A 24,743-nucleotide genomic window follows, 5' to 3' on the forward strand; every position below is an offset into this window, starting at 1 on the left:
AAACTTTAGACCCATAGCTATTCTGTCACCTCTAGCTAAAATTATGGAGATGTGTGTACACATACAACTCATGCACTACCTCACACACAACAAGCTGGTGTCCAACTTTTAGCATGGCTTTAAGCCACACCACAGTACTACTTCTGCCTTCCTCTCTTTCTCTAATGTCATTAACCACAACCGCAATAATAACAAACTATCCTCAGCACTCTTTCTAGATCTATCCAAGGCTTTTGACATGGTTGACTACAGAATGCATATAAATACCTTGAAGGCCTTCTCCTTAAACAACCATGAACTCCAGTGGTTTCAATCCTACCTGCAGGGCAGGCAACAGGCAGTTCTATGGCAGGACAAGCTATCATCTCGCCTACCCATCACATTAGATGTCCCCCAGGGCTCGATACTAGGACCCCTTCTTTCTCCATCTTTATCAATGGCCTTCATTCAGTCATCCCAGATGCTACCTGTATTCAGTATGCTGATGACTCCACCTTGATTTGTTCTGACACCTCACCAGCTACTTTATTCACATTAACCCAAAATACCTTCAATAAATTGGAAAAATGGCTGTCCAGTCAATATCTAATCCTAAACCCCAACAAAACTAAGTTGCTCGTCTTCTCCCCCACATGCAGGACCCCCTGCCATCCTTCAACATAACTGCTAACAATGGCACTATCATCTCCCCAGAAGCCCAAACTAAACTACTGGGTGTCATAGTTGATAACAACCTGAAGTTTGATATACATATCAATCAAACTATCAAAACCATTAATAAAAAACTTGGCTCTCTTTACAGAATCAAACCTTTCCTTACCCCACTTGCTAGAACTGCAATTGCCCGTTCTCATCTGCTATCAACTCTTCTCTACACCTCACCTCTATTCTCCAACTTAAACAAAACAGATCTTAATAAACTATCATCCTGCTGTAACCACATTGCCAGATTTGCTACTGCCACAGCCTACCGGACACACCACTGTCATAACCTAAATCGTCTACGATGGCTTGAACTGCCAAGCCTACTGCAGTTCAACCAGCTAATAGTGGCACATAAAAGTCCTTTACCAACCAGAAAATACACCTGCACTAAAAAATATTATCAGCCCCTATACCAGCACCCAGCCACTGTGATCATCCACTAGACTCCTAATTCAAACATACAAATCCAACTATTCAGCTGGGGACTCTCTGTTTGCCAACTCTTTTGGAAAAATATGGAACAGACTCCCAGCTGACTTGACCCTAGAGCCCTCACTAACTCAATTCAAAAACAAACTCAAGAAATACTTCAAAACTCATTGGTTATGTCCTTGCACTAACCCCCGACTAGTGACCTGTCTATTTCTTAGGTGCCTTGCCTTCAACTACTTCTAACTTTTTTCTACCGCTCCATTTCAGGAAGGGTCAATTGTATAACTGCTGCTCAGTGTGTCTTAAACCAGAATGTAATGTTATGTATGTTTAACTTTGAAAATAATTTTATGTTTTATAAAGTGTTTTATAATAAGTTAGTACTATATGTGCTAAATGCTGGTATTGCTTATGACTGTAATCTGCTTGAAACTAGCATTTTCTAAATATTCAATGTGAATTATTATCTTGGAGCATTTCTCCCCGGCCTTCGCTGAAAATGGACATGTATCCAGTCGGACTAGCCCGGTCAACAAATGTAAAATAAAATAAAATAAATAAATAAATAAATAAATATTTGTTTATAACAATATTAACATATATACTATTAGTATGTAATGTCAGCATTAATCAGTCCCATGTCACACTTTTAATATTATTTTAAACAGTGGGGCAGTTTTTTGAGTTCTAGTATGGTTTTTATGGAACAATAATAATTAAGCAGATCCATGGAACCTTATTGCTTTATTTTTAACATTTTTCACTGTATTTCCACCTTAGCAGTTATAGCTATGGTTTTCAGCCTAATTAGGTGTTCACTTGTAGATTTATACACATGTTCATTAATATCATGATATGTTTTTTACACACAAACCTGATCAAGTATTTATTTGGTATGAAATTGATCTTTGTTAAAAGTGTTTTAGTTTGTAAGTATTAAAATTTATTCTGATGTCTAGTGGTAGATCTTTTCATTAGTTAATTAGTTCGTCTTTTTGTTAGTGTTAGTTTCTTAATTAACAAAGTGTGGATTAGTAGGCTAGCCTTAATAAGCTGTTCTTATATTATATATTTTAATTTGTCTCTATCTAGTTTCAGTTCTAATGTAGCACAGTCTCAGTTTACACTGTGGTGTTAAGGGGGAAGGGAGACTTGGTTAAAGCAATGAGTTTAATAACAGAACCCCCCTCTGTAACCATTCCCTTGTTCCAAATAACCTAATTATATATAAATAATGAATGTTTCTGATGCTTTTCATTATACTCAACTAGGATCGCTTGTTTGTGTGTTTCAATAAAAGATATTCCATTTTTAACTCAACTGTGGACTACCTACTATTTTCTATTTTATTATTTTGTAGCACATATTTTACAGTTCGATTTTTATTAGTGAACTAGGTGCATAACATAATGTAAAGAGTGAAGTTCATACCCTTCACAATGCGGTTTCTGCTCACTTTGTTTTTGACCCAGAATAGGTTGCATACTGGGTTTTCTGAGACTTCGAGGAATACCACATATGTTTTTAGGGTTGACATTTTACTCTAATAGATTAATTTAGACAAGTGGGATTTTTTTTTGTCAAGGCTTGTCCAAGACCACTAAGCTATAACTTTTTAGTTAGGGCCATATACATTGAAAACAGGGGATAATGGGATTCATACCCAGCTTTCTAGCTTTGCTATCTCTCAACTTAAGCACATGTTCTACCTCATAAAATATTAAACAGTGATGTAGTTTACTTCATCTTGTTCATAGTTTCATAGGTGTTTACTAGGCTAATGACCACACGAGTCTTTTTAAGACTAGCCATGCATCTCAAATCTCTGAGAAGTTTTGGTACCCTTGATAAGTGTAAGCAGGGGCTTGGGAGATTTAACGTTTACAAGCGGGGGCATGAGAAATAAACCATTTACAGGTTGCCTGTGTCTATTAGAGACATAGGTGCCAAACCAGGGATGACTTTCCTGTTCCCTATCCAATTGTCCAAGTTACACTTGAATTGGGTTAGGGAGGAACTCTGCTTCACATGAATGGGCAGCCTGTTCCAGAGACAAGGTAGTCTCTGGGATACATACTTGTCTCTCCAGCAGTGTTTATATCACAGGCAAAGTTTAAGTCTTTAGAATGGGTAATTCTGGTGCTGTTTGTTTTGTGGATATGTAGGAGGTCCATCAGAGTGGGGTCTAATAATGCCCTGTATGCTATGCTAGGCATAGATCTCCCCTCAGCACCCTGTAGGAGACAGAATACAAGGAGAGGACCATGAGTTGGTCTTCATAGGACATTTTACTTATGCCCAGTATTGTATGTTCCATTTGTTGGATATGCCTGGTCAGGTATATACCAAATGGGGCATTGTACTCAATGACAGGTCTGATGAATACTGAATTCAGTGGAGCAATGACTTCATTGGACCTAGATGCCATACCTTTGTTTATAAGTTGTGCAACATAGAATGATTTCTTCGCTACTGCAGACACATGATGGCCAAAGGATAGATTACTGTCTATGTGTGTCCTAAGCCCCTGACAACTGGGTCAGCTCTAAAGGGTGTGTTATCAATATGATAGTTACAAGGGGTTGATGACTTCCCAAAGATCCTATTATGCATTTCTTGGCAGTTAGTTTTAGTCCATGGCTCTGATACCAGTTGTTTGTCTGTGTTAGCCCTTCCTGGAGAACATTTGTGTCTGTGTGGGATTCAGAGACAGCTCCTAATTTGCAATCCTCTACAAATTTAGTCAGCCAGAGACCACTGACATTGGCCTTTTCCTCACAGAAGTAAATGCCAAAAAGGAGCAGTTCAAGGACCGATCCCTGAGGGACTCTTATTTGTGACTAGCCTCTTTCTAGAGGTGGACTCCCCAGTTCTGACTTACTGGGTCCTGTCTGTGAGCTAGTTGGCTATCCATTGGGTAACATACATGTTTGTACATGACCTCTTGAGTCTGTCAATAATGGCCGAGTGGAGCACTGTGTCAAATGCCTTGGCCAGGTCAAGGTGGGCAGTGTGAACCATTTTGTTGTGTGTTGCTCAGAATTTTGCAGCATGACAGCGGTAGTCCTGGGAATCAGGTAACGGTCGAGCATCGAAGCCTGCAGGGCGTGTTCTCTCGCATCTCATTATCATTATAACTGTGGTGTCTGATCAGTGTGTAGTGCATTCAAATCAAGCATTTTTGGGAAGGTGAAGGGACACATGCCTTGGCACACATGTTGTGCACAACTGAGTTATATTTCCTGCCATGCCTTGTGCTAATATGCATATTTTTATCTTACATGGCATATATTTGTATGTTCTCTTTCCAGTGAGTCCTTTTGCATATCAGAGTTTGTGTATAATATAGAAAGGAGTGGGACATCTGTAGAAGTAATTTACCTTTCCTCGCTGGCAGTATTTATGCAGTTGTACAGTTGTATTACATTGGTTTGCTCATACAGGCTGCACCATCAGCAGCTGATCTGTGAAATGTCTTGGAGCTTGTTAGTATAGCCCCTTCTGTGGTGAATTTTTATGCTATATGATTGACCATCTTTGTGAATGCCCTCACTTACTCCATCATAAAATTATTTTATTGATTAATAAATTGTTCTGTATGGTTGTTGACCCTTTGAAGTTTCCTGGTGCCTCTTCCATTTTTTGTTTGCTCATTTACTTTTACTTTTACTATCCAGCTTACCCCTGGAGTAGGGCCACCAGCAACCTCCCTGGATGTTGGGAACATTCACTGTATCATATATGGGTGGGAATGAACTGGGGGAAATCTCTTTACATAGCCATTTTGGTGAATGCGAAGGATTTTTTTTAAACTGTACCTTTCTCCTGAATGTCCATATTCTGTGATGTCATACATGATAGCATATTGGTACAGTGTGTGCCAGTGTTTGGGCATCCTTGTATTTTGTTGTCCTTACTGTCTATTCCCGTGGTCTAAGCAAAGTGCAGTCCAGGAGCACAGTAATATTAAACTTGCTAAGTGAACAGTGGCTACCTAAACCAGTCCTCTAGCCGGTATTCTGTTGTCCAGGACATTTAGCAAACCTGAGTCTGTGGATTTAGTTGCCTATTTATGTTTGTGGCATTTTCAAAGTGTTTACTGGCTTATTTGTCAGTTGTTGTTTATCGGTATGTTGTCAACATTTTACTATGTCCGTTGGTTTGCATATATTAAACATGTACATGACAAGTGGAGTTTTACATTTCTGAAGTGCACTGGGCAGTTTGAACAGTCAAGCTTGGGCTGGTTCCAGGGATCTAAATATGGCCTGCGACTTGAATAGGATATGCTGGAGGGATAGATTTGTCTCCCAGTGACTGCCATGTCTTTGGAATAGGCTGCCAACTCATGTAAAGCAGAGCACCTCTATGACTCTGTTCAAAAGGAAGCTGGACGAGTGGATGGGGCACAGTAAATTCTTACTGGGGATAGTGCCCACAACACTCCTGGACATGGGCAGTCATTACTAAATATAATCCTGGGTATTGACTAGAATATCTATGGTATTGCATTGGGATAAAAAGGCTAGGCTTGAAATGACCTCTGGGTCGAAAGTCTAGTAACCTCCTATGATTATCTGTGGAGAGCAGAGCTGCATCTGTTGTATCCATGTTAGTAAAGAATATAAGGCAGAGCTAAGTTACACATAGCAAATAGTGCCAAAGTCTAAACAGGACTTTGGTATTGACTCAAAAATATTATTAAAATTTAAATGTTGCTAGCTGTTTGCTTCAAAGGTAGATGACCTCCTGCCCCCAAAGCATAATGTTGCTATAGTGTTGTTATTTTGGCTCTAGTTTTACTTAATGATATTGCATCTCCAAGTTAAAATGCTGCTCATCTTGATATTCCAAACAAATACATTAGGTATGCATGGTTTGTAAGAAATGGCTGAAGGCAGCTATGTAAAATATCCAAGGAATTCATATTCATGATGTGAAAGTCATGATTCATTTCATAGTAATGATACATTATTAGTAATACAGTGAGACGGAAGCACAAATGTGACTATGCATTCAATTGGTAAACCTTTCTTAAAATGTTAGGGATTTATGTGAGCTTGTGGTATATTCCGTTACCACAGGTCCCCACTGAAATGTGTGCCATCCATTTTTCTGTTGCCTGTCATTGTTTTGCCATGTCCAAATACAGCATTAAGGCCACTATAAAGCTGTATAATAGGTGTAAGGCAGAGCAGGTTTCTTTTAGTATATGCAGTTATGCTTATACAATATTCAGTTGTAGTTTGTGCTAATTTGTCCGGTAATCAGCCTCGACCAAGGCCTGTTTAGATGTTGGCACACAGTTGCTACTTATAGGAGAGTAGCTGCATGCTTCTGATCTTTATCATTCCAGCCTGGAATAACTGGCAGCTGAAATGAGACACTTCCTGGGTATTTTTGTGCCAAGCATATTTCACACATACTTTGCCATCCTGCAGTGAGGCTGTGGCCAATACACATGCAAATAACACTCAGAAGAGAAAAGAATAACATGTATACAGTTACACTCATAGCCGGCCTTAGGCATAGGCCAACTAGGTGGCCGCTTAGGGCGCCGCTGTAGCAGGGGGCGCTTTTTCAGTAATCTGGATGGTGTAGGTAGACTAGGATGGGGACACCAGGTAGTGTTGGGGGGCACTATGGAGAGCTTTTGCCTAGGGCACCAAGTTGACCAAAGGCCATCCAATTGCACTTATTATACAATAGTAACAAAAATTATAAAAATAAAACATTTTAATTACACTTGTTCTTCCATTACATGAATAGAATATACAGTGAATGCTTACAAGAAATATGCAGTTGGCTAGTTTTACAGTTTGTCATCCAAAACTATGACACAGTGGGATAAAACCCTGAGTATGACCTAGATATCCTGGGCTGCATTACTGGCTCTGGTGTTTGAGGTCCTGGCAGGGGAAGATGGGTGTGTCCATCTTAAGGGGAGGGAGCACATATACCAGGCACACTATCAAAGCTAACTTCTCTGGTGGAGACTGCAAAAAAATAAAAGTAAAAAAATAAGAAAAACTTTAGCCCAGATAGCCAGAAATGTATATGCTCTTCTTGTGTGGAAGATGTGTGCCTCTGTGACTTTCTGCTATTTCTTTCTCTCCTGCATTTCTAATTTTACAAAATCGAAAAAGAATCATGTAGTGGAGTGAGCAAGAGCGAGTAGTTACAGTTTAAAATGATGATGGTTCCCTCAAGGACCACCCAGGAGCAGATGGTGGTGACTGAGAGCACCTTCAGTACTGAGTGAAGCAGTCTGCTCTCTAGTAGTTGGTGCACAGACAAAGATTAATTCCTGTAATGTATAGGAAAGTGTCTACTTGATATCCCCTTGTCCCCCCTACCAGTGTGCCACCACATTGCTTGTACAGGGAATTCTGCAAGCACAAGAATTTGTTGAGTAGGCTGCTTCTATCACAAAAGGGGCAGTCAAAATGTGCCTTAAAGTGATGCACTTTAAGTTTTTAAAAAGTTTTTTTTACCACCCCCAATTAGGGCAAAACCTTCCTTTGCCTCTTAATAACTTTGGATGCTGTTTATGTTTCATACACTCCTCCTTTATAACATTTTTGTAGTGCAGATATCTGGGGAATGGCTACTTGCGTGTGTGTGTGTGTGTGGGGGGTTAACATCCATACAAGGGACTGCCTATCCTGTATCTGAATGCCTGCAGTTCATTCAGCTGGGGATGAAATTTGGGTCTGTCAGACATCAGTGTAGGCTTCTGTATTTACCAGATTTGAGCTGGATTATTTTAAGCTAGTACAGCAAGTCTTTATTCGTTTCTGCAGTCCTAAATCCTCCATCTTAGTAGCATAAAAGAGATTAAAAGAAAAAGGCCTAATTTTCTTCTTTTTCTCTTTTAGTTTTGATAAGGTTTTGCGTTATTCATTGCAGATCAGATTCCCAATGGACTTGATACAGATTTTGAAAACAAACGCTCCCTGCAGGAGAGGATATATTTCATTTGTTGATACTTTATCAATTGTGAAAGAACATTTTAAATAGCCCTCCGAGATTAGTTGTACTAAACTGATAAAGCTACTGGAGTCTAAATAACTTAAGAAGTCTTAATGTTTAAAACATTTCAGGACATTTACTTAGCTCTTTTTGAAATTTATTTTTCAGCTACCTGCCCCAAGAAAACCCAGTTGCTTTTACAGGATAGATGAAATAAAACATTAAACTGCTGTAAAGAAAAACAAAAAACAGTAACTGGCCCTGGTGCTATGGACTTCTCTCCTAAGGGGTCAGACAAAAGCTGTTGATCTAAGAATTCTTCCTAATGGTAGTGAAACTCCTTGGACAGACCTGGGCAGAGAACAAACACACCCACTACTTTAGCCGTCAAGCTACCTGTGTTAAAAAATATGGTGACGCTGGGTCAGGCTGCAAAAAAGAAAGGGTTGCATTTGCAACTATCAGATGTGAATGTGAGAGCTGTTTTTACAGCTTTTGCTTTAGCCATGTTGTTGTATAGCTTTGTCTGGTAAAGACAATGGCCGTCTGGATAGAACCTTTTTTAATTTAGATTTCGCTAAAAAAATGTTAAAATGGCTGGTGGAAAAGGGCAAGGCAATGGAAAACGCAAAGCAAATGTTTCATTCCCCAATTCTTAAATACTGTTGAAATAGTATTTTCAGGTTTTAGCCATTCTGTAGATGGCAGAGAATGTAACAGCTATACAAGAAAAGACAGTTTCAGTGACAATAGCTAATCCCTCCACAGGAAAGGCCATTCTTGTGGCATTAACCATAATCTGTTGCTGCCTTTCTGGATCCTCAACCCGTAAGAAGAAGGTACTCTAAATTTATGAAGAATTCATATTTTGTTATCAAAAGAAAATTGTTAAGAGAATTAGTCTTTTATGATGTAAAATGTAGAATCGTTTGCCATTCCCCACTTCCAGGAACAGTTCTAGACATCTAAAAGGCCAGTTGCAAGCAGGGGTTCAAAAACACCTACTATATCAACCTATTCAGACAAAGCCAGAAAAATATTGGAGGCTAGGACTAGATTTCACAACCAAATATTTTCACAAAGCCAAATAAATTGAGTATGTTGCCATTTGCAGTTTTTCCCCTCTTCTCATTAGGGCTGTTAAAATGGTAACCTTAATATAAAGGATGATTTATTAATATTGGTATCCACAAAGCCAGCAAAAGATGTTCTGAGGTTCCACTGAACCCAAGGGTACATGCCAGATGTCTAGCATCAGTCTTTCTTTACCTGAGGCTTCAGAGAGTACATATTTATCTCATTAAATGTTTACTTACCTGTTACAAGTCCAGTCTGTGAAGACTGCACAGTAGTCAATACAGAGAACTCTGCAGTGCTTTCACAGCCTAGGAATTTGTTATCAGACGTAAGAACTCCCTTTATAAGCAGAGATTTTAGAAGCCATTTTGAACAAAGAAATATGTGTCATTTCTTGTCCATATCAGTATTCATTTGATGATGGAATTACTTTCTCATATTTCTCAACAAACACATTTAACAGCAAGGGCTTTCTGGAGCATCTGTCCTCATGGTACCCAAAGCTAGATGTCATATGAAAAAATTATAGTGGTTTCTGGGCCATCTTTGGATTCAGAAAGCACAGTCCCTATAATTCACACTTCATTGATTCCAGCTCTGCTAAAGAAATTGTTGTGGTAGCACAACCAGATCAAAGATTGCCTTTTGTTGATTCAGCATGAAGTCAGATATTGTTGAAATGTGCTGCAGATTATGCTTTGAGAAATCACTCAAGGGACTTAAAAATACAGGTCCAATGATTTCCATCTGATGTGAAACATCACGTCATCCTCAAAGAGCTGTTACCATTCTACTAGCTATAATAGCTTTTCAATAAGTCTCAGACAGTAAAGTCTTCAAACTGTGATAATCCAGCCATTATGTAATTCATTAATAGAAAGGGGGAAGCTGCACTTTTGATTTCTGCAGTCTTGCTGTGATTGTTTTTGGATTATTTAGTCGAATCTTTACCTTTAGTTGATTTAAGCAAACAGAATAGTGTGATGTGCAATCTAAGGAGAGAAATGTCATTCTTTCACAAGTAGCAACTGGCAAACACATTTCCTAAACTTGACAAAGATGTAGGGCAACTAAGGTGGACCTGTTTGTCTCTTATTTTATTTTTGTTCTAGACTTCCTGAAGTACATGCGGTAGTAACTAATGGCTTCTCAGTTAATTCAGACTTAGGACCTCTTGTATGCTTTTTTTTTTTTTTTTTTTTTTTAAATAACTCTTCTGATCCAAAGAGTACTGCTAAAAGTTAAAAGTAAAAGGACAAAGTTATTTTCCATACCTTCATGGGTGGCTCATTCAGTCTTGGGTCACACTTTCACCTTAGATGTTGGTGGTTCCTTCAGTAACCTTGACAATCCACATTTGTCTCAACAAAGAGGAGATTTCTGTACCCTAATATAAATTCCCCGAATTTAACAGACTATGCATTTTCAGATGAATTTCTAATAACCATCTTTCTCTAGATGTTTTGCTTGTTTTAAAGGAAGTTAAAAATCTAAATACTGGTAGTTGAAACTCATACCTCTATAAAAAGACCAGAGCTTATCTTTAGTGTGAAAGCAAAAGCTCAGAACCTGATGTTTGCCTAGTTCTTCAGTCCTGTTAGACTTAAATGTTTAATGCTGGCCTGACCTGATATTCAATCAGAGGTTCATGCATTTGCTTTTTCTCCCTGTGTGTATGTTTCTGCCACTTTAGCTTGTCAAATCACTAGGAAAATAGTATTCAAAAGGTAGATGCTCACCTCAGGTCACCAAGATATCTGGAAGCACCTGCTTAGGATGGTGATAGAGAAGTAATATACCTCTCAACTTCTCAGTGCAAGACATCTCGGCAAAGCCTAAGATAATGGGGGGGGGGGGGGGGCAAAAATAGGGACAGATTTTAAATATTGCTCTTATAAACTTAGAAAGTTGCCAGAATAACAGGATTTGTGTTCAACTGCATGTTCTGAAGGATATGAAGTCTGAAACTCAAATGTATATAATTATTTAGTGACTTCAGTCCTCATTGATTTGCCAGAAAACCGCAAGTTTTATGAGGAACTGGCCACAAATATGAGGCAAAAATTTGGATATTCTGCAAACATCTGGATAATTGAGAGACATGACAGAGAAATTACTTATATAGGCAAATTGCTCAATATTGTAATATGCTGTAAAAATGAAGGGAATAGGACTTTCCCATGTACCACAGTGTTACAAAAAAATAGAGGTAAAGAGCTGAACTTACAGTGATATAGTTTTCACTATTGTTTCATGTTTGCAGCGTTGATATGTTCTCAGAATGAGAGACATACATTCCCTACTCACATAACTGTGAATAAAATCATTAATTCAAAAACCCGCTTAATGAATTGAAAGGTAGTTTGGGTTGTGAACTTGGCACCAGTATCATCACTCTGAATGCCTGCTCAGTTACTGATAATGATTGGTTTGGATCTTGAGTTTAGTCATGTCTTTATCAATCAGAAGATGACTCTGTTATGAACATGAGCAGATTACAGATACTGTTTAACAAGCTGTGAAATTATGCTGAGATGTTGGAAATTAAAGATTAGAGTGAATAAAAGCCAGTGGCATCAAGGAAGAAGGAAAACAGGCATGAGCAGAGCTATGAAATTTCTTTGAAAGTCTGCTGAAAATAAGTATTAACTTTAGAATAGTCTATTTAATGCAATACAGAAAAGGTCAGTCAAGAACTGACTATAGCCCAAGATTTAAAGTTAAGAAATATGAAGGTATGCCAGGTTGTAAAGAACTGTTACATCACCTTACCTTGACTCACCCAGAAACTGTACATGTCATGACCAAATAAAGGGCAAGCCAGAAATGTGCCACGATACACAAGCCAAGCAGTTACCCTGCAAAAAATGTTTCTTCTCCCTGCAGGTGGTATGAAGAAGCATTGAGCAGAATGTTGCAAAGCTAGTAAATGTCAGACAGTTTGCAAGCCATAACTGAGTAAATCCTGTCCACCATATTGCAAGTCGCAAACATAAGCCAATCCCAAATCATGTCACAAGAAAAAGGGTGAGTCACATGTTGATGATGGATGATACAGTGAGGATGGTGATTACCAAAAGCGCTTCTACTCCATTACCATTAGTGCATAGTATGTGAATAGCACTGATGCAAAGCCAAATCAGACCAAGATGAGGCCTGTACACTTCGGATGTAAAACCACTTTACAACCCAGGAGATAAGTATATACTTTTGAAAACTGACTCAAGAGGGCTACAGGGGATGCATTTCTGATATGCATATTTAAACAAATATATGGATTCTCAATACATAATCTATGAGTCCTTAAGTCATGCACAGAATTAAATGAACGTTTTACAGTAGTGTTGAAAGTCTTTGAGTTGGAGTCATAGTTGTCATATACTACAACAAGAATTCTGGATAGATGCTAAGTTTTATACTGAGGATGTACCAGGACCAGCTATAATTGGTTTATACACATGTAAAATGTTAGAATTTATAACATTTAGTATTCATACAATTGTAGATTCTCAAAATGTGAACCTTGGGAAAGCTCAGAGGAAACACATGCTCCTCAAAGATGCATCTAACATAAAGAAGGCATATGTAAACCAGCTTGACAAAATTGCTAGCTTTGGCAGAATAGTCATGCTCATTCTGCAACTGGGTGCAAAACCATTTACTGGCCAATGGCAAAAATGTATCACACACACATCAAGGAAAATCTGCAGTTATAATTGAATAAACTTGTACTTGGTGTTTTTTGAAAAGTGGGAGAATGTACGACTTGTGGTTCAGCTTTGTATTTAATATTGAAAGTAATAGTTCCTTATGGATACACTTAGATCCTCAGCAACTAAAGGGATGCCCACAAAAGATTCCAGCAGTCATGGAGTTTAAACCAACATTTGCAAAAGTGTTCAGCAAATTCAGCATAAAAGCAGGTTATTGGTCAAGGCACCTTAATGAAAAATCACAACTTTTAATAATGGTTTGGACTCTGTTTTGATGGTAGTGTTGGATATACATGTGTTAAGCTTGACTGTGACCCAAGTCCTTTTCCAAGCCGGGACTGGTGAAATCCTTGAATGTCTCCATGACATGGTCAGCATAACTATTGACAAGATCATAACACAATTCTAGATAGTTACATCTAAAAAAAAAAAAAAAACATGGAAAATACAAGAAGTATTTAATAGAAAAAAATGCAAAGAAAAGCAACCATTTCTTTCTTCAGAAATATTTATACAAGGAATGGTTTTATTCCTGATCCTAATAAAGTCAGAAACACAGATAAAATGATGCATCTTTAAAATGAAGATGACTTACGCAGATCAGTTATTTATCTCCTTGCGTACTAGGATTTGTGGAGAAAACATGCATATTATGTGGTCTGTTGAGTAAGGGAGTACCCTGGACAGTCACATTTACATTCACCACCAAGCATTCTTTGTAGAACTGAATTTACTGATCACTTTTGATGCCTGTTTAATATATTACAGTCCAACACAAAGCCAAACTCTTAAGGCATCAGTAAAAGGTTTTAAGTGTAACCTTGGTGCAGAACCATAAGCTGATTGCTTTTGGAGTTAAATCACTAACAGTAATATTTTGATGTTATGAAATGCTTGGAATCATTTTTGGAGTAGGACATCAGCACACGTACCTTTATATCAAGTCATTCTTTGTTACAGTGGACCACAGATTGCATTTTAATATTCATGTTCATTAATGTATGCTGCACCTGTCAGATTACAACAAATATATGTTAAAACATAAATATAATTACAGAGTTATTTATTGAACTGGATCCCAGAGTCCTGATAGATACCCTTAGTTGAATGCATAACCCAAGAAAAATACTGGGTGAGCATGCAGATGGAACTGAGGTAGGACACAGCTATACAGAAATGTACACTGCAGCAATTATCAACTTTTCCCAGGAGAAACAAGACATTTTGCACACAGTAACCTCAAAAGGCTCCATACTTAATGCACGGAAGGACTTGATCTTCCAAGCATAGCCTGGAGGGATACATAAGAATTACAAAAAATACTTATACATGCTGGTTTTTCAAGTATGGAAGCTAGAATTATATTTAAAGAAGGACAGATAGTCATCCATGAGAGAGTGACTGAAGGCATTTTGAAGCAACTACTGAAAGGCCGCCAAGGCCACAGACTGTGTCTTAATATTTTGTTAAACCAATGTATATGCTGCACCTGCCAGATTACAATAAATGCACTTTAAAACTTGGCTATAATTACAGAAAGACGCAAGGTCTTGTGAGAGAAAGTGTTTAATGGTTGAGGATTATTGATGACAGTGCAAAAATGTACATATGCTGCAGCGTCAAAATGCCAACACAAGAGAACCTTCAGTTCTACATAAGGTACCATGTAAACCACAGAGCTAATATGCTTCTGATCTTTTTAGAGAACTATTCTCTAGTATATGATGACAAATATTTAGTTGCTAATGAAGTCATTGTGAGTGGATCATGCCAAGCAGTTGTGGAAACAGTGTAGATCTGCATATCTGTCTTTGGAAGACCTTATCAAATGATGATTTACACTGGAAACTGCTATGGAGGTTGAGTATTTTTTCACTGTGGAATGGGTAATCAAACATGTGATAATCTCACTTCCTTACCTAGAAGGTAACAAATTTATCAAAAAACATATGTGACACTCGAAGTTAGTAATCAAGAAAACCTTGAAATGTGGAGGCAACACACAATAAGACCTGCTAAATGTCAAAGCAGTTCCCATGGACTTGAAAACTACCATCACCTGCAGAACTGCTGTTTGGTAGGCCTGCCATAACTCTTTCATTATGTCATCTTAGTCCAGGAAGAAAAGAACATTGACTTCAACTAGTATCAAGATGGGCAAAAGTGAAAATGTATCATGCAGTAATAGTTGCAGAGACCTTTTACCATTCTACCCTGAACTACTTGTTGGGAGTCTTACCCCACAAGAAGAAAACTTGGTACGCCTGAAAGATTGTACAAAAGCTAAATGAACCAAAAGGTTTTACTACATAATCTCAAAATGGCAATAAATATGGTGCAATAGAACCTAGCTTCATGACATGGTACTTTCTGAACCAACACCACCCCTGGGTGGGGGTTGGGGGGGGGGTGATTGAATGAACAACATTTGCAAAAGGTAGTTGAGAAAATTCTGAGTGACACTGTAGAAATTCATTCTGCAGTATGCTCCATAGACAAGAATGACAGAAATAAAATGTATACTTCATATCCTATTTGCACATAGTCAGATAGGGTCATAAATGAATCAGTTTGTTATGGGAGTGTGTAAACGTCAGAAAGGAGCATATCCCCTTTTTAAGCTCTTCGCTGTTTTTTTAAGTTGTGTTTATGTTAGCACACAAAAACAGTGCATTGTACAGTTTTCAACTGAATATTACCTCATATAATTAGTCAACAAGCATCATACAGAATGGTACAATTCTATTGTTTGTAGTAAATAAGGGGATGTTGTGATACACTGTAAAATTCATTTTGCTGCAGTATGCTTTATTGCACATTTCAATGTGTCATGTTGTTACAAAAAAGGATTAGTACAGATTTCAGGCATTACTTCAGTCTGTTTGTTACTTTCATAAAGAGAAAACTGGAGTCATCCTGTCACTAAACATACCGTTTCTAAGTGATTAACTGCTGAATTATTTTTTGTTATGAAGGGAGGGAGATTAGTGTTCCCTTCACAAGATCGGCAGCTACCACTGCAACTTCTTTAGAGATGTCTCTACAGGATTTGTGAGTGTGCTACTTGGTCATGTGCAGACATATTCTCAATAAGTTACACCTGAAGTCCAGTCTGCAAGAAGAACAGGATACTGCTTCACATGTCCTGCAAGGAATGCATTAAAACCTCTGTCCATATCTGAGACCTGAGGATACCCATACAGTATTCTAGAATCTCCACCTATAGCTGGGAGCTGAGGGTACCTGCATAGTACTCTAGAATCTCCACCTATAGCTGGGAGCTGAGGATACCTGCATAGTACTCTAGAATCTCCACCTATAGCTGGGAGCTGAGGGTACCTGACTAGTACTCTAGAATCTTCATCTATAGCTGGGAGCTATGGATACCTGCATAGTAGTTTAGAATCTCCACCTATAGCTGGGAACTAAGGGTACCTGCCTGGTACTCTAGAATCTCCATCTGTAGTTTGCAGCTATGGACACCTGCAGAGTACTCTAGAATCTCCTATAGCTGGGAACTGAGGGTACCTGTCTGGTACTCTAGAATCTCCATCTGTAGCTTGGAGCTATGGACACCTGCAGAGTACTCTAGAATCTCAAGTAGCTGGGAACTGAGGGTACCTGCCTGGTTCTCTAGAATTTCCATTTGTAGCTTAGAGCTATGGACACCTGCAGAATACTCTAGAATCTCCTATAGCTGGGAAATGAGGGTACCTGCCTGGTACTCTAAAGTCTCCTCTTATAGCTGTGAGATAATGGTACATGCCTGGTAGTCTAGAATCTCCACCTATAGCTGGGTGCTGGGGGTACCTGCCTGGTAATCTAGAATCTCCATATATAGCTGGGAGCTATAGATACCTGCAGAGTGCTCTAGAATTTCCTAATATAGCTGAGAGTTGAGGGTACCTGCCTGGTACTCTAGACTCTCCACCTATAGCTGGGAGCTGAGGGTACCTGCCTGGTACTAAGTGTACCTGCCTGCCTGATACTCTAAAATTTCCTCCCTGTTGTTGGGAGCAGAGGCATATGGATAGTCTCAGTAATACCATCTCTCTCTTTCTCTCTCTCTCTCTATATATATATATATATATATATATATATATATATATTTATGTATATCTATATATCAGTATCTGTCTATCTATATATATGTATATATATATATATATATATGTGTGTGTGTGTGTGTGTGTGTGTGTGTGTGTATATGTGTGTTTCTGTGTGTGTCAGTGTGTATGTGTATTCATATGATGCTGCATTTTTCCATGTCCAGGGGAAACTAATGACACTCATGCAGCATACAAACTTGCTGGCTGTATGCTTGTGATGATTGGGAGAACGTCTGTATGTAAGGGTGCTAACTGGGTGTGGCATTTTCCTTGTCGAAGTCAGGTACATTTATATGAAGATAATCAACAAAAAGCGACTGATACCAAACCAAACAACGAATAGGAGTCCAGTACCACAAATGAAGTGCAACAGTCGATTTTTAATACATTTATATGAAGGGAAGAGAACACTGCCGTCAACTAAGGGCACATTTACAATGAGAAAGTTTGCTTAGTAGAAGGAAGCATTTTGAAATCACACAGACAGTGCTGTACATTGTTTGGGGCAGGGTGCTGTATTGCAGTGCTAAGAGCAGAGTGTCTCCTCAAGTTTCAAGTTGATCCAAGTCTTTGAAGCACATCAACAGGCAATGTGTGCTTGGAATGAGAAAGTCTTTCGAGGTTGTACAGACTGTGTTATGTTTATGTCGGGGGTTGTTTGGTGTTGCCCAGTACCGAGGTGGGAGTACCACCTCAGTCTTTTCACTGACATGATTCCCTTTTAGGATCAACACATATGTTACTGGGTCAGTGAAGACTCTTAATGACACTGATCTCAGCAAGTCAGCACCAATGACAAACCGGTCCTCTTAGCAAGTTACTTTATGTCAGTGGACTATTGACAAGACAGCCTTTGATTAAGATGAAAACACTCTAGATTGTACAACATACTCTTTGGGTACTTTTTAATAGATAAGGACTTACTTCATGCTTTCTTATCTTTCATCAAGCTTTTAAGACCCTTTTGCCTTCTCCAAGAGCATTTTTTGGTACCATAACTGCATATACCACTTTTGAGCACCAAAAAGGAATGGATTTGGGTGCATAGCTGATCCTTTTTGTAGCCAGACAACTGATTGTGGCCACTGCATGGTGTTTCAGCCTGTACCCATAGGGTCATTTTGACTGGTAAATATGTTTTGACTGTAAGAGTGACATCCACCTTCTGCTTATTGTCAAAGAGATTATGAATGATGTGGCAATGAGCCTATCACCTGAATGTCTATTAATGGTTAATAGTGTGTTAAAAAATGTTAATGTTGTGTCAGCTCACACAACTCTACTTTGACATTCATTTCAGCAAACTCAGCTTGCTGTTTAAGAATGTCAGACAGATATGAACGAACCTGCAGAAATGCTGAATAATAACATTCAGAAGCACAGTAGAGTTTAGAAAAGTAAGTACGTATTGCATCACTCTGTGTCATCTGCACCTTACCTGCATTTACTAATTCTTTGCTTCAATTTTGTCTGACAGCAATGTCGAGTGGATTACAAGGGCAAAGCATGTCATCTGGAAGCTCTGAAATTAAATCTGAGGATGAGGGAGACGAGAATCTTCAAGACACGAAGTCATCTGATGAGAAGAAATTAGACGACGACAAGAAGGATAGCAAATCAATTACTAGGTCAAGATCTAGGTAACATTATCTACTAGTGTCGCTTCATTTACTTCCTTAACAGGATTTCGATGAAGTGAACAGAATGTAGTGGCAAAAGAACTGGGGCTTAGAGGTGTAAAGCCTTCTTATCATGAGCCCCAGAACCTTTGCTGGAAAATAATTTAAATTTGTAGAGTGTTTTTAAACTGCATTGATTACAGTAAATACAGCATTAATTCATTAGCCCTCTGAATTATAGCCAGAGTTAAGTAGTGAGTGTGGTTTGTTTCGCTTGTCTTGTACATCTGAATAAGAATAGGAAGCTTGAGTGTTCGCTTAAGTAGTTTATTACATACAAACATATCAGTATGGATGGCAGGAACATTAAACTTAAACAAACTAACTGAATGACTGCTACACACATACATGCTATCACGCTGACTGCTGACTCAAAATGGCACTCTTACTTGCACGTGCTCAGTACTTATATGCATATGCCCACTGACTGGAATGCTTCTTAAAGGTATATCACACACTCTGATCTACATCCTCCCTCTTTACTGAGCTGTCTCGTGTAGGCAGTGACATTTGAATAGGCTTGCAGTTATACAGACAATAATAAACAAAACAACAGTCATGTCCAGGTTGCCGTGTATCTGGAACTAGGCCAGGAAATACATCCTGATCTCATAATGTAATAGGACTGGGCTTAGCAACAGGGACAGTCACTGGGGAATGTTCTTCTTCAGAACTCTTGGGGATATTCTCAGGATCAGGGATTGCTGACAAAATGCCCTCTGGAACAGGAACATCGGACAAGTCATTCTGGGAATTAGAGTCTTTATTGCAGGCAAGATGCTGTAACACTGTCTCAGACACCGGTAATAAATGCTTCTAATTCTGCCTAAATTCCATTCCTTGTGATTCCAAAATGTACGATCTCAGCTCTTGGCATAAACTTTTCACAAATCCAATGTGATCAAAACTTTTTGCTGTCTGCATCCTCACTATCTCTCCTTCTTTTAATGAACTGAGCTGTTTGCTTTTTTGTCATAGTATTACTTCTGGGACAAACACTTTTTCAACAGTTGGGCTTTCACTGCTTTGTGGTTTTTAGCACATGGAACCAATAAATTGCTACCGATTGGTAATGTGGTTCTGGTTTGTGTCGACATAAGTCTCTGGGTAGATGAACCAAGATGATTATCACGAAGAATGTTTCTGAGATTTAGCATGTTTAGAAAAACATTGGTATTGTCACGTTTGAATTTCTCTAACAGCTGTTTTGTACTTTAAACTGCTCGTTCAGCCGAGCCATTTGACTGAGGGTATTCAGGACTACTCTTAATATGAACAAAGTCACACGATTCAGCAAATTTCTTAAACTGTTCACTTGTAAACTGTGCACCATTGTCAGAAATGACTCTGTGTGGACTACCATGGACAGAAAAATGTCTCTTCAACTTAGTAATGACAGTATTGGATGTTAGGTTAGGAAGTAGGTCAGTCTCAAACCAATTTGAATAAGAGTCAACTAACACCAAGTAATGTTGCCACTTCCACTCGAAGATATCTATGGCTACTGTCGACCAAGGTAGTTCAGGAATCTGGCTTAACTGAAGTGCTCCTTTTTGTTGATGCAGTTTTGTTCTATTACAAACAGAATAAAGATGAAAGTACTTTCTCAATATCTTTTGACATGGAAGGCCAAAATACTAGTCCTCTCTCCCTCTTTTGGTAGAATCAGTTCCTAGGTGGCCACGATGCAAGATCTGAATATACTCTTGTTGTAAGGACTTTGGAACAATCACTTTTGGACCTTTCATGATGATACCATTGTCTGACAAAATCTCATCTCTATATGAAAAATACTGCTGCACGTGTTGTTCTGACCAGGACCAGGTTACATCTTTGCATGTCAGCTCTCGTAACAGTGTTGAAAGTTGGGTTAAATCTGGAATGAACTTCCCTAAATGGTTGGCTGTACCAAGAAAACATGGTGAGGCTTGGACATTATCTGGAGCTGGCATCTCAAGAATTGCTGTTTGCTTGGAAGGATCTAGTTGTAAGCCTGAAATGGTAAACAAATGACCAACATAAGTAACTTCTTGTAGCCTAAATTTGCACTTCTGAGGATTCAGCTTAAGATTCACGTCACATGTTCTTTCTAGAACTTTCTTGAGGTTTCTGTCATGTTTCACTTCACCATTGCCTTCTACTAGAATAACATCTACTATAGTAGCACATGGATAGCCAGAAAACATTTGTTCCATTGCACGCTGAAAGACTTCACTGGCAGAATTTATTCCAAATGGCATTCTTAAAAGTCTGTATCTTCCGAATGGCATACCCAATGTTCATAGGTACATAGGTAGGTACTAGGCTATTGGACCTAGAGCCTGTATAAGCCTAGCCAAACGGTACCCTGGCTTTCGTCACCCAAGAAAATTATTTTCCTGTGCCTCTGTTGAGCAGAGCCACAGAAGTGATCCCCGGGGTGAATTTCCTATCTCCCATCCAGTCATCAAGATTTTTCTTGAAAAGTGCTAATGAGGAGCTTTGTTTGATATAGATAGGTAGTTTGTTACAGAGTATGGGAAGTCTCTGGGACAGAAATCTATCCCTCCAGCATGTTATGTTTATTGTGTTGACAAGGTTTAGGTCCCTAGAGCGTGTAGCTCGGAGGGATTGGGATTTCTTTAGGTGGAGCATGTCCAACAGCTCTGGGTTGAACATAGCTTTGTATGTTAGGCAGAGATCGCCTCTGAGTAGGTGATATGCGACGGAGTAAAGCTGGAGTTTTTTAAGACGGTCTGCATAAGGCATCTGCTTGAGGCCAGTAATCCTCTTTGTGAGGTATTTCTGTGGCCTTTCCAGTTGTTGTAGATGTCTTGTGAGGTACATACCAAAAGGGGTGTTGTACTCTATAATGGGTCTAATGAGTGACGAGTAGAGGGGAACAATGACCTCTTTTTTCCTGGATGAGAAACCTTTTGTGATGAGGTGTGCCACTTAGAAGGATTTCCTGACTACTCTTGAGAGTACACATAAGATGATGAGGCCTTTTCAATGCTTTGTTCAAGTCTCATGTATCAATACATATTCTAATATAATCTAAGCTTTTCTTATGCCCTACTACCATGGAAGATACCCATTCAGTTGGTTCTTCTACTGGACAAATTTCACCTAGCTGCACCATTTTATCTAGCTCAGCCTTGACTCTGTTCTGCATAGCTACTAACACTTTCCATGCTGGTCTGATAACTGAGCTGAACTCTGGGTCTAACTTTATGGAGTAAACTGGGAGTTTGTGTAGTTTGTTTTCAAAAATATCAGCATAGTCAGAAAAGATAGTCTGGGCAAAATTTAAGCTTTTCTTACTCAAGCTTACATGGTGGACTTCTCTGTTAAATGAAAGCATTCCTATTTTCAAACTGATTCTGAGGCCTAGTAATTACTACATGTGTCTCTTGACTACGTAAAACTGCAAGTCATAGCTGTTCCCAGCAGAGTAACATGAAAGCACGACTGAGCCTTCAGTTTGAATCTCTTCACCACCATAAGTAACAAGCTTCGTACACTTTGTCATATCAAGCTGTTCTGCAGCTGTTACTTTAGCAAACGTTTCTGCTGACATAACATTGCACTTTGAACCAGTATCTGCTTTGAGCTCAAACGGACTCCCATTAATCAGAACAGTGCAAAAGATTTCATTCTTTGCCCATAAATCTACTGCATTGACTGTTTCACCAAGCACTGACACACCATCAACATAAAAAATAGGGTTGCAGCTTTCTAATTGATCTACTTGCCTCTTTTTATGTTCTTTTTTAATAAAAGAATGTGCCTTGTTTGATTTACAAAACCTTTTGAAATGATTCCACTTATTGCAAGAATGACACTGCTGAACAAATGGTAAACACTTTTCTTGTTTGGATTCATGATTTCCACCTCAATTACGATAGTTGACTATGACACTAGCTACAGGTTTTGCTGAGCCACCCCTGTGCTTTGCTGTGTGCATTCAAATGCCTTATTAAAGTTGCTCTGGGTTTTGCTGAAGTGGCCCTGCATCTTTTAACCTCATGCTAAATACTATCTACATTTGCTCTTGAATGTACTGAAAGGCTTTTCTCATTTGTAAGCATACTTGTGTGCCTTTCTGTAAGCTCATATATCTGACAAATCTCAATGGCCTTGTTTAACATTAAATCGCTAACTCAAAGCAAAATCTTTCTCACTGTGTCATTATTAATACCACACACAAGCCTGTCTTTTAGCAAGTCATCTCCTAAATCACCAGATCTGCACATTTTAGCCTTATTTCTCACATCAGTTATATATGCTGCAAAAGTTGCTTTTGATCTCTTGTGTAAAATGTGTCTTTCCATTGTAATATATGTTCGGGGGTTACACATTTCTCTAAATTTATGTTTTAAGCATTCAGGGTCTTCCCGCATTTCAGCCTGTACCACGGTATGGCGGTTCTCCCCCTCCCCTGCAAACACAGCAGGTGCATACACAAATGAACGCTCTCTGTATATGGCTTCTGAACCAGCTAAATTAAGCAGAATAAATGCCTTTGTACATGCGTCTCTGTCTGAAAACGCAGCCTGTATGAAAATATCGTATTCCTGCTCAAACACTCTCCAATTTTCTGCAGTATTGTTATCAAACACAAGCAGAGTTGGTCTGCCAAATCCTTCTGCCGTGACAGCAAATTATAATAAAACACAATGCAATCTTGGCCATTATAATTATCTATGAACATGCACACACACCAAGTACTTGTAATAATATTCAAATGGACAGTAATCTCTTTGAAAGACTGTACTTTCCAAAATATTCTTTGAAATGGCTGTACTATGTGAAATAACTGCACTGAAATACTGCAGACACTTAGGATCATATGTTCATAGGATGATACTAGGCTATTGGCTAGAGGCCTTTATAAGCCTAGCCAAGAAATTCACCCATGCTCCCACAAAGTCAGCATCTGTTTTCCCTGCCCAGCAGGGACACAGTTGGGATCCCAGGGGTATATTTTCTGTTTCCCATCCAGTCGTCCAGGTTCTTGTTTAAGAGGGCTAATGAGGTACTCTGCTTGACATGGAGAGGGAATCTATTCCACAGATGGAGGAGTCATTGGGACACAAATCTATCCCACCAACAACTTCTATTAATGTCACAGACCAGGTTGATACGTTGCGTGAAAGTTGCACGAGTGGAGTTTGACTTACGGATATGCAGCAACTCCATCAAGGCTGAGTCTCAGACGGCCTTGTATGTCAGACACAGGTTACCTCTGAGCAGTCTGTATGAGGCTGAGTAGAGGGACAGGGCTTTTAACCTATCTGTATAGGATAGGTGTTTGAGACCCTGTATTTTCCTGGTCAGAAACCTCTGTGGTCTCTCCAACTGCTGCATGTGCTTGGCAAGGTACATGCCGAAGGGGGCATTGTACTCGATAATGGGTCTGGTAAGGAAGGAGTACAACACTTTGCCACTTTGGATATTGTAAATAGCCTTAGTTAATGTAAAAAAGTAGTACATAGTGAAAAACTATGGTCATATTCCCTTTTTATACATTTTATGCTATTTGAATATTGTTTCAAGCATTTTCGTAATTATTTTGAATATTTTTTATCAATATGTCGCAGTTTAGGACATTTTATTTAATTAGAAATTCATTTTGAGCTTTCTGTGTGCTTTGTTTTATATTTGTAGCGGGAAAAATCATTTAAGCCAGTTTTAGTACCTGGAGTTTGTTTCTGACCTGTTTGCGAGTCATTTGAGCAGTAGGGATGATCCACTCCTGTATATTCCTCCACTTCTAACTGGTTGCCTCATGGTTGTGATTCTGGATCCCATTCTGACACCATGTTGCTTTGTCTTGTTCATCTGAATAAGATGAAGAGGCTTGGGTGTTCATTTAAGTAGTTTATTACATACAGACACATCAGGATGGATGGCAGGAACATTAAACTTAAATGAACTAACTGACTACTACACACATGCATGCTATCACTCTGGCTGCTCACTCAAAATGGCACTATTGTGTGCACATGCTCAGTACTTATGTGCACGTTCCTACTGACTGGAATGCTTCTTAAAAGTTATCACGCACTGTGATC

The 24,743-nt window shown here is 38.9% G+C and overlaps 1 protein-coding gene across 12 annotated transcripts in view; it reads left to right on the forward strand.

Annotated features, from left to right (window-relative positions):
* The window catches only part of TCF4 (transcription factor 4), a 2,211,973-nt gene that overhangs the window by 2,116,357 nt on the left and 70,873 nt on the right, over positions 1 to 24,743 (forward strand). For 8 of the 12 annotated variants that reach the window (XM_044074967.1, XM_044074939.1, XM_044074975.1 and 5 more), the window contains one exon: positions 18,486 to 18,648. In XM_044074967.1, the coding sequence (XP_043930902.1) occupies positions 18,486 to 18,648 (163 nt within the window). The remainder of the gene's footprint in view (positions 1 to 18,485; positions 18,649 to 24,743) is intronic. The other 4 variants (XM_044074948.1, XM_044075001.1, XM_044075018.1 and 1 more) reach the window with 1 other exon arrangement.

The sequence above is a fragment of the Protopterus annectens genome, chromosome 1.part1, assembly GCF_019279795.1.
Source record: "Protopterus annectens isolate FY-2018-M chromosome 1.part1, PAN1.0, whole genome shotgun sequence".
Lineage (NCBI taxonomy): Eukaryota > Metazoa > Chordata > Ceratodontiformes > Protopteridae > Protopterus > Protopterus annectens.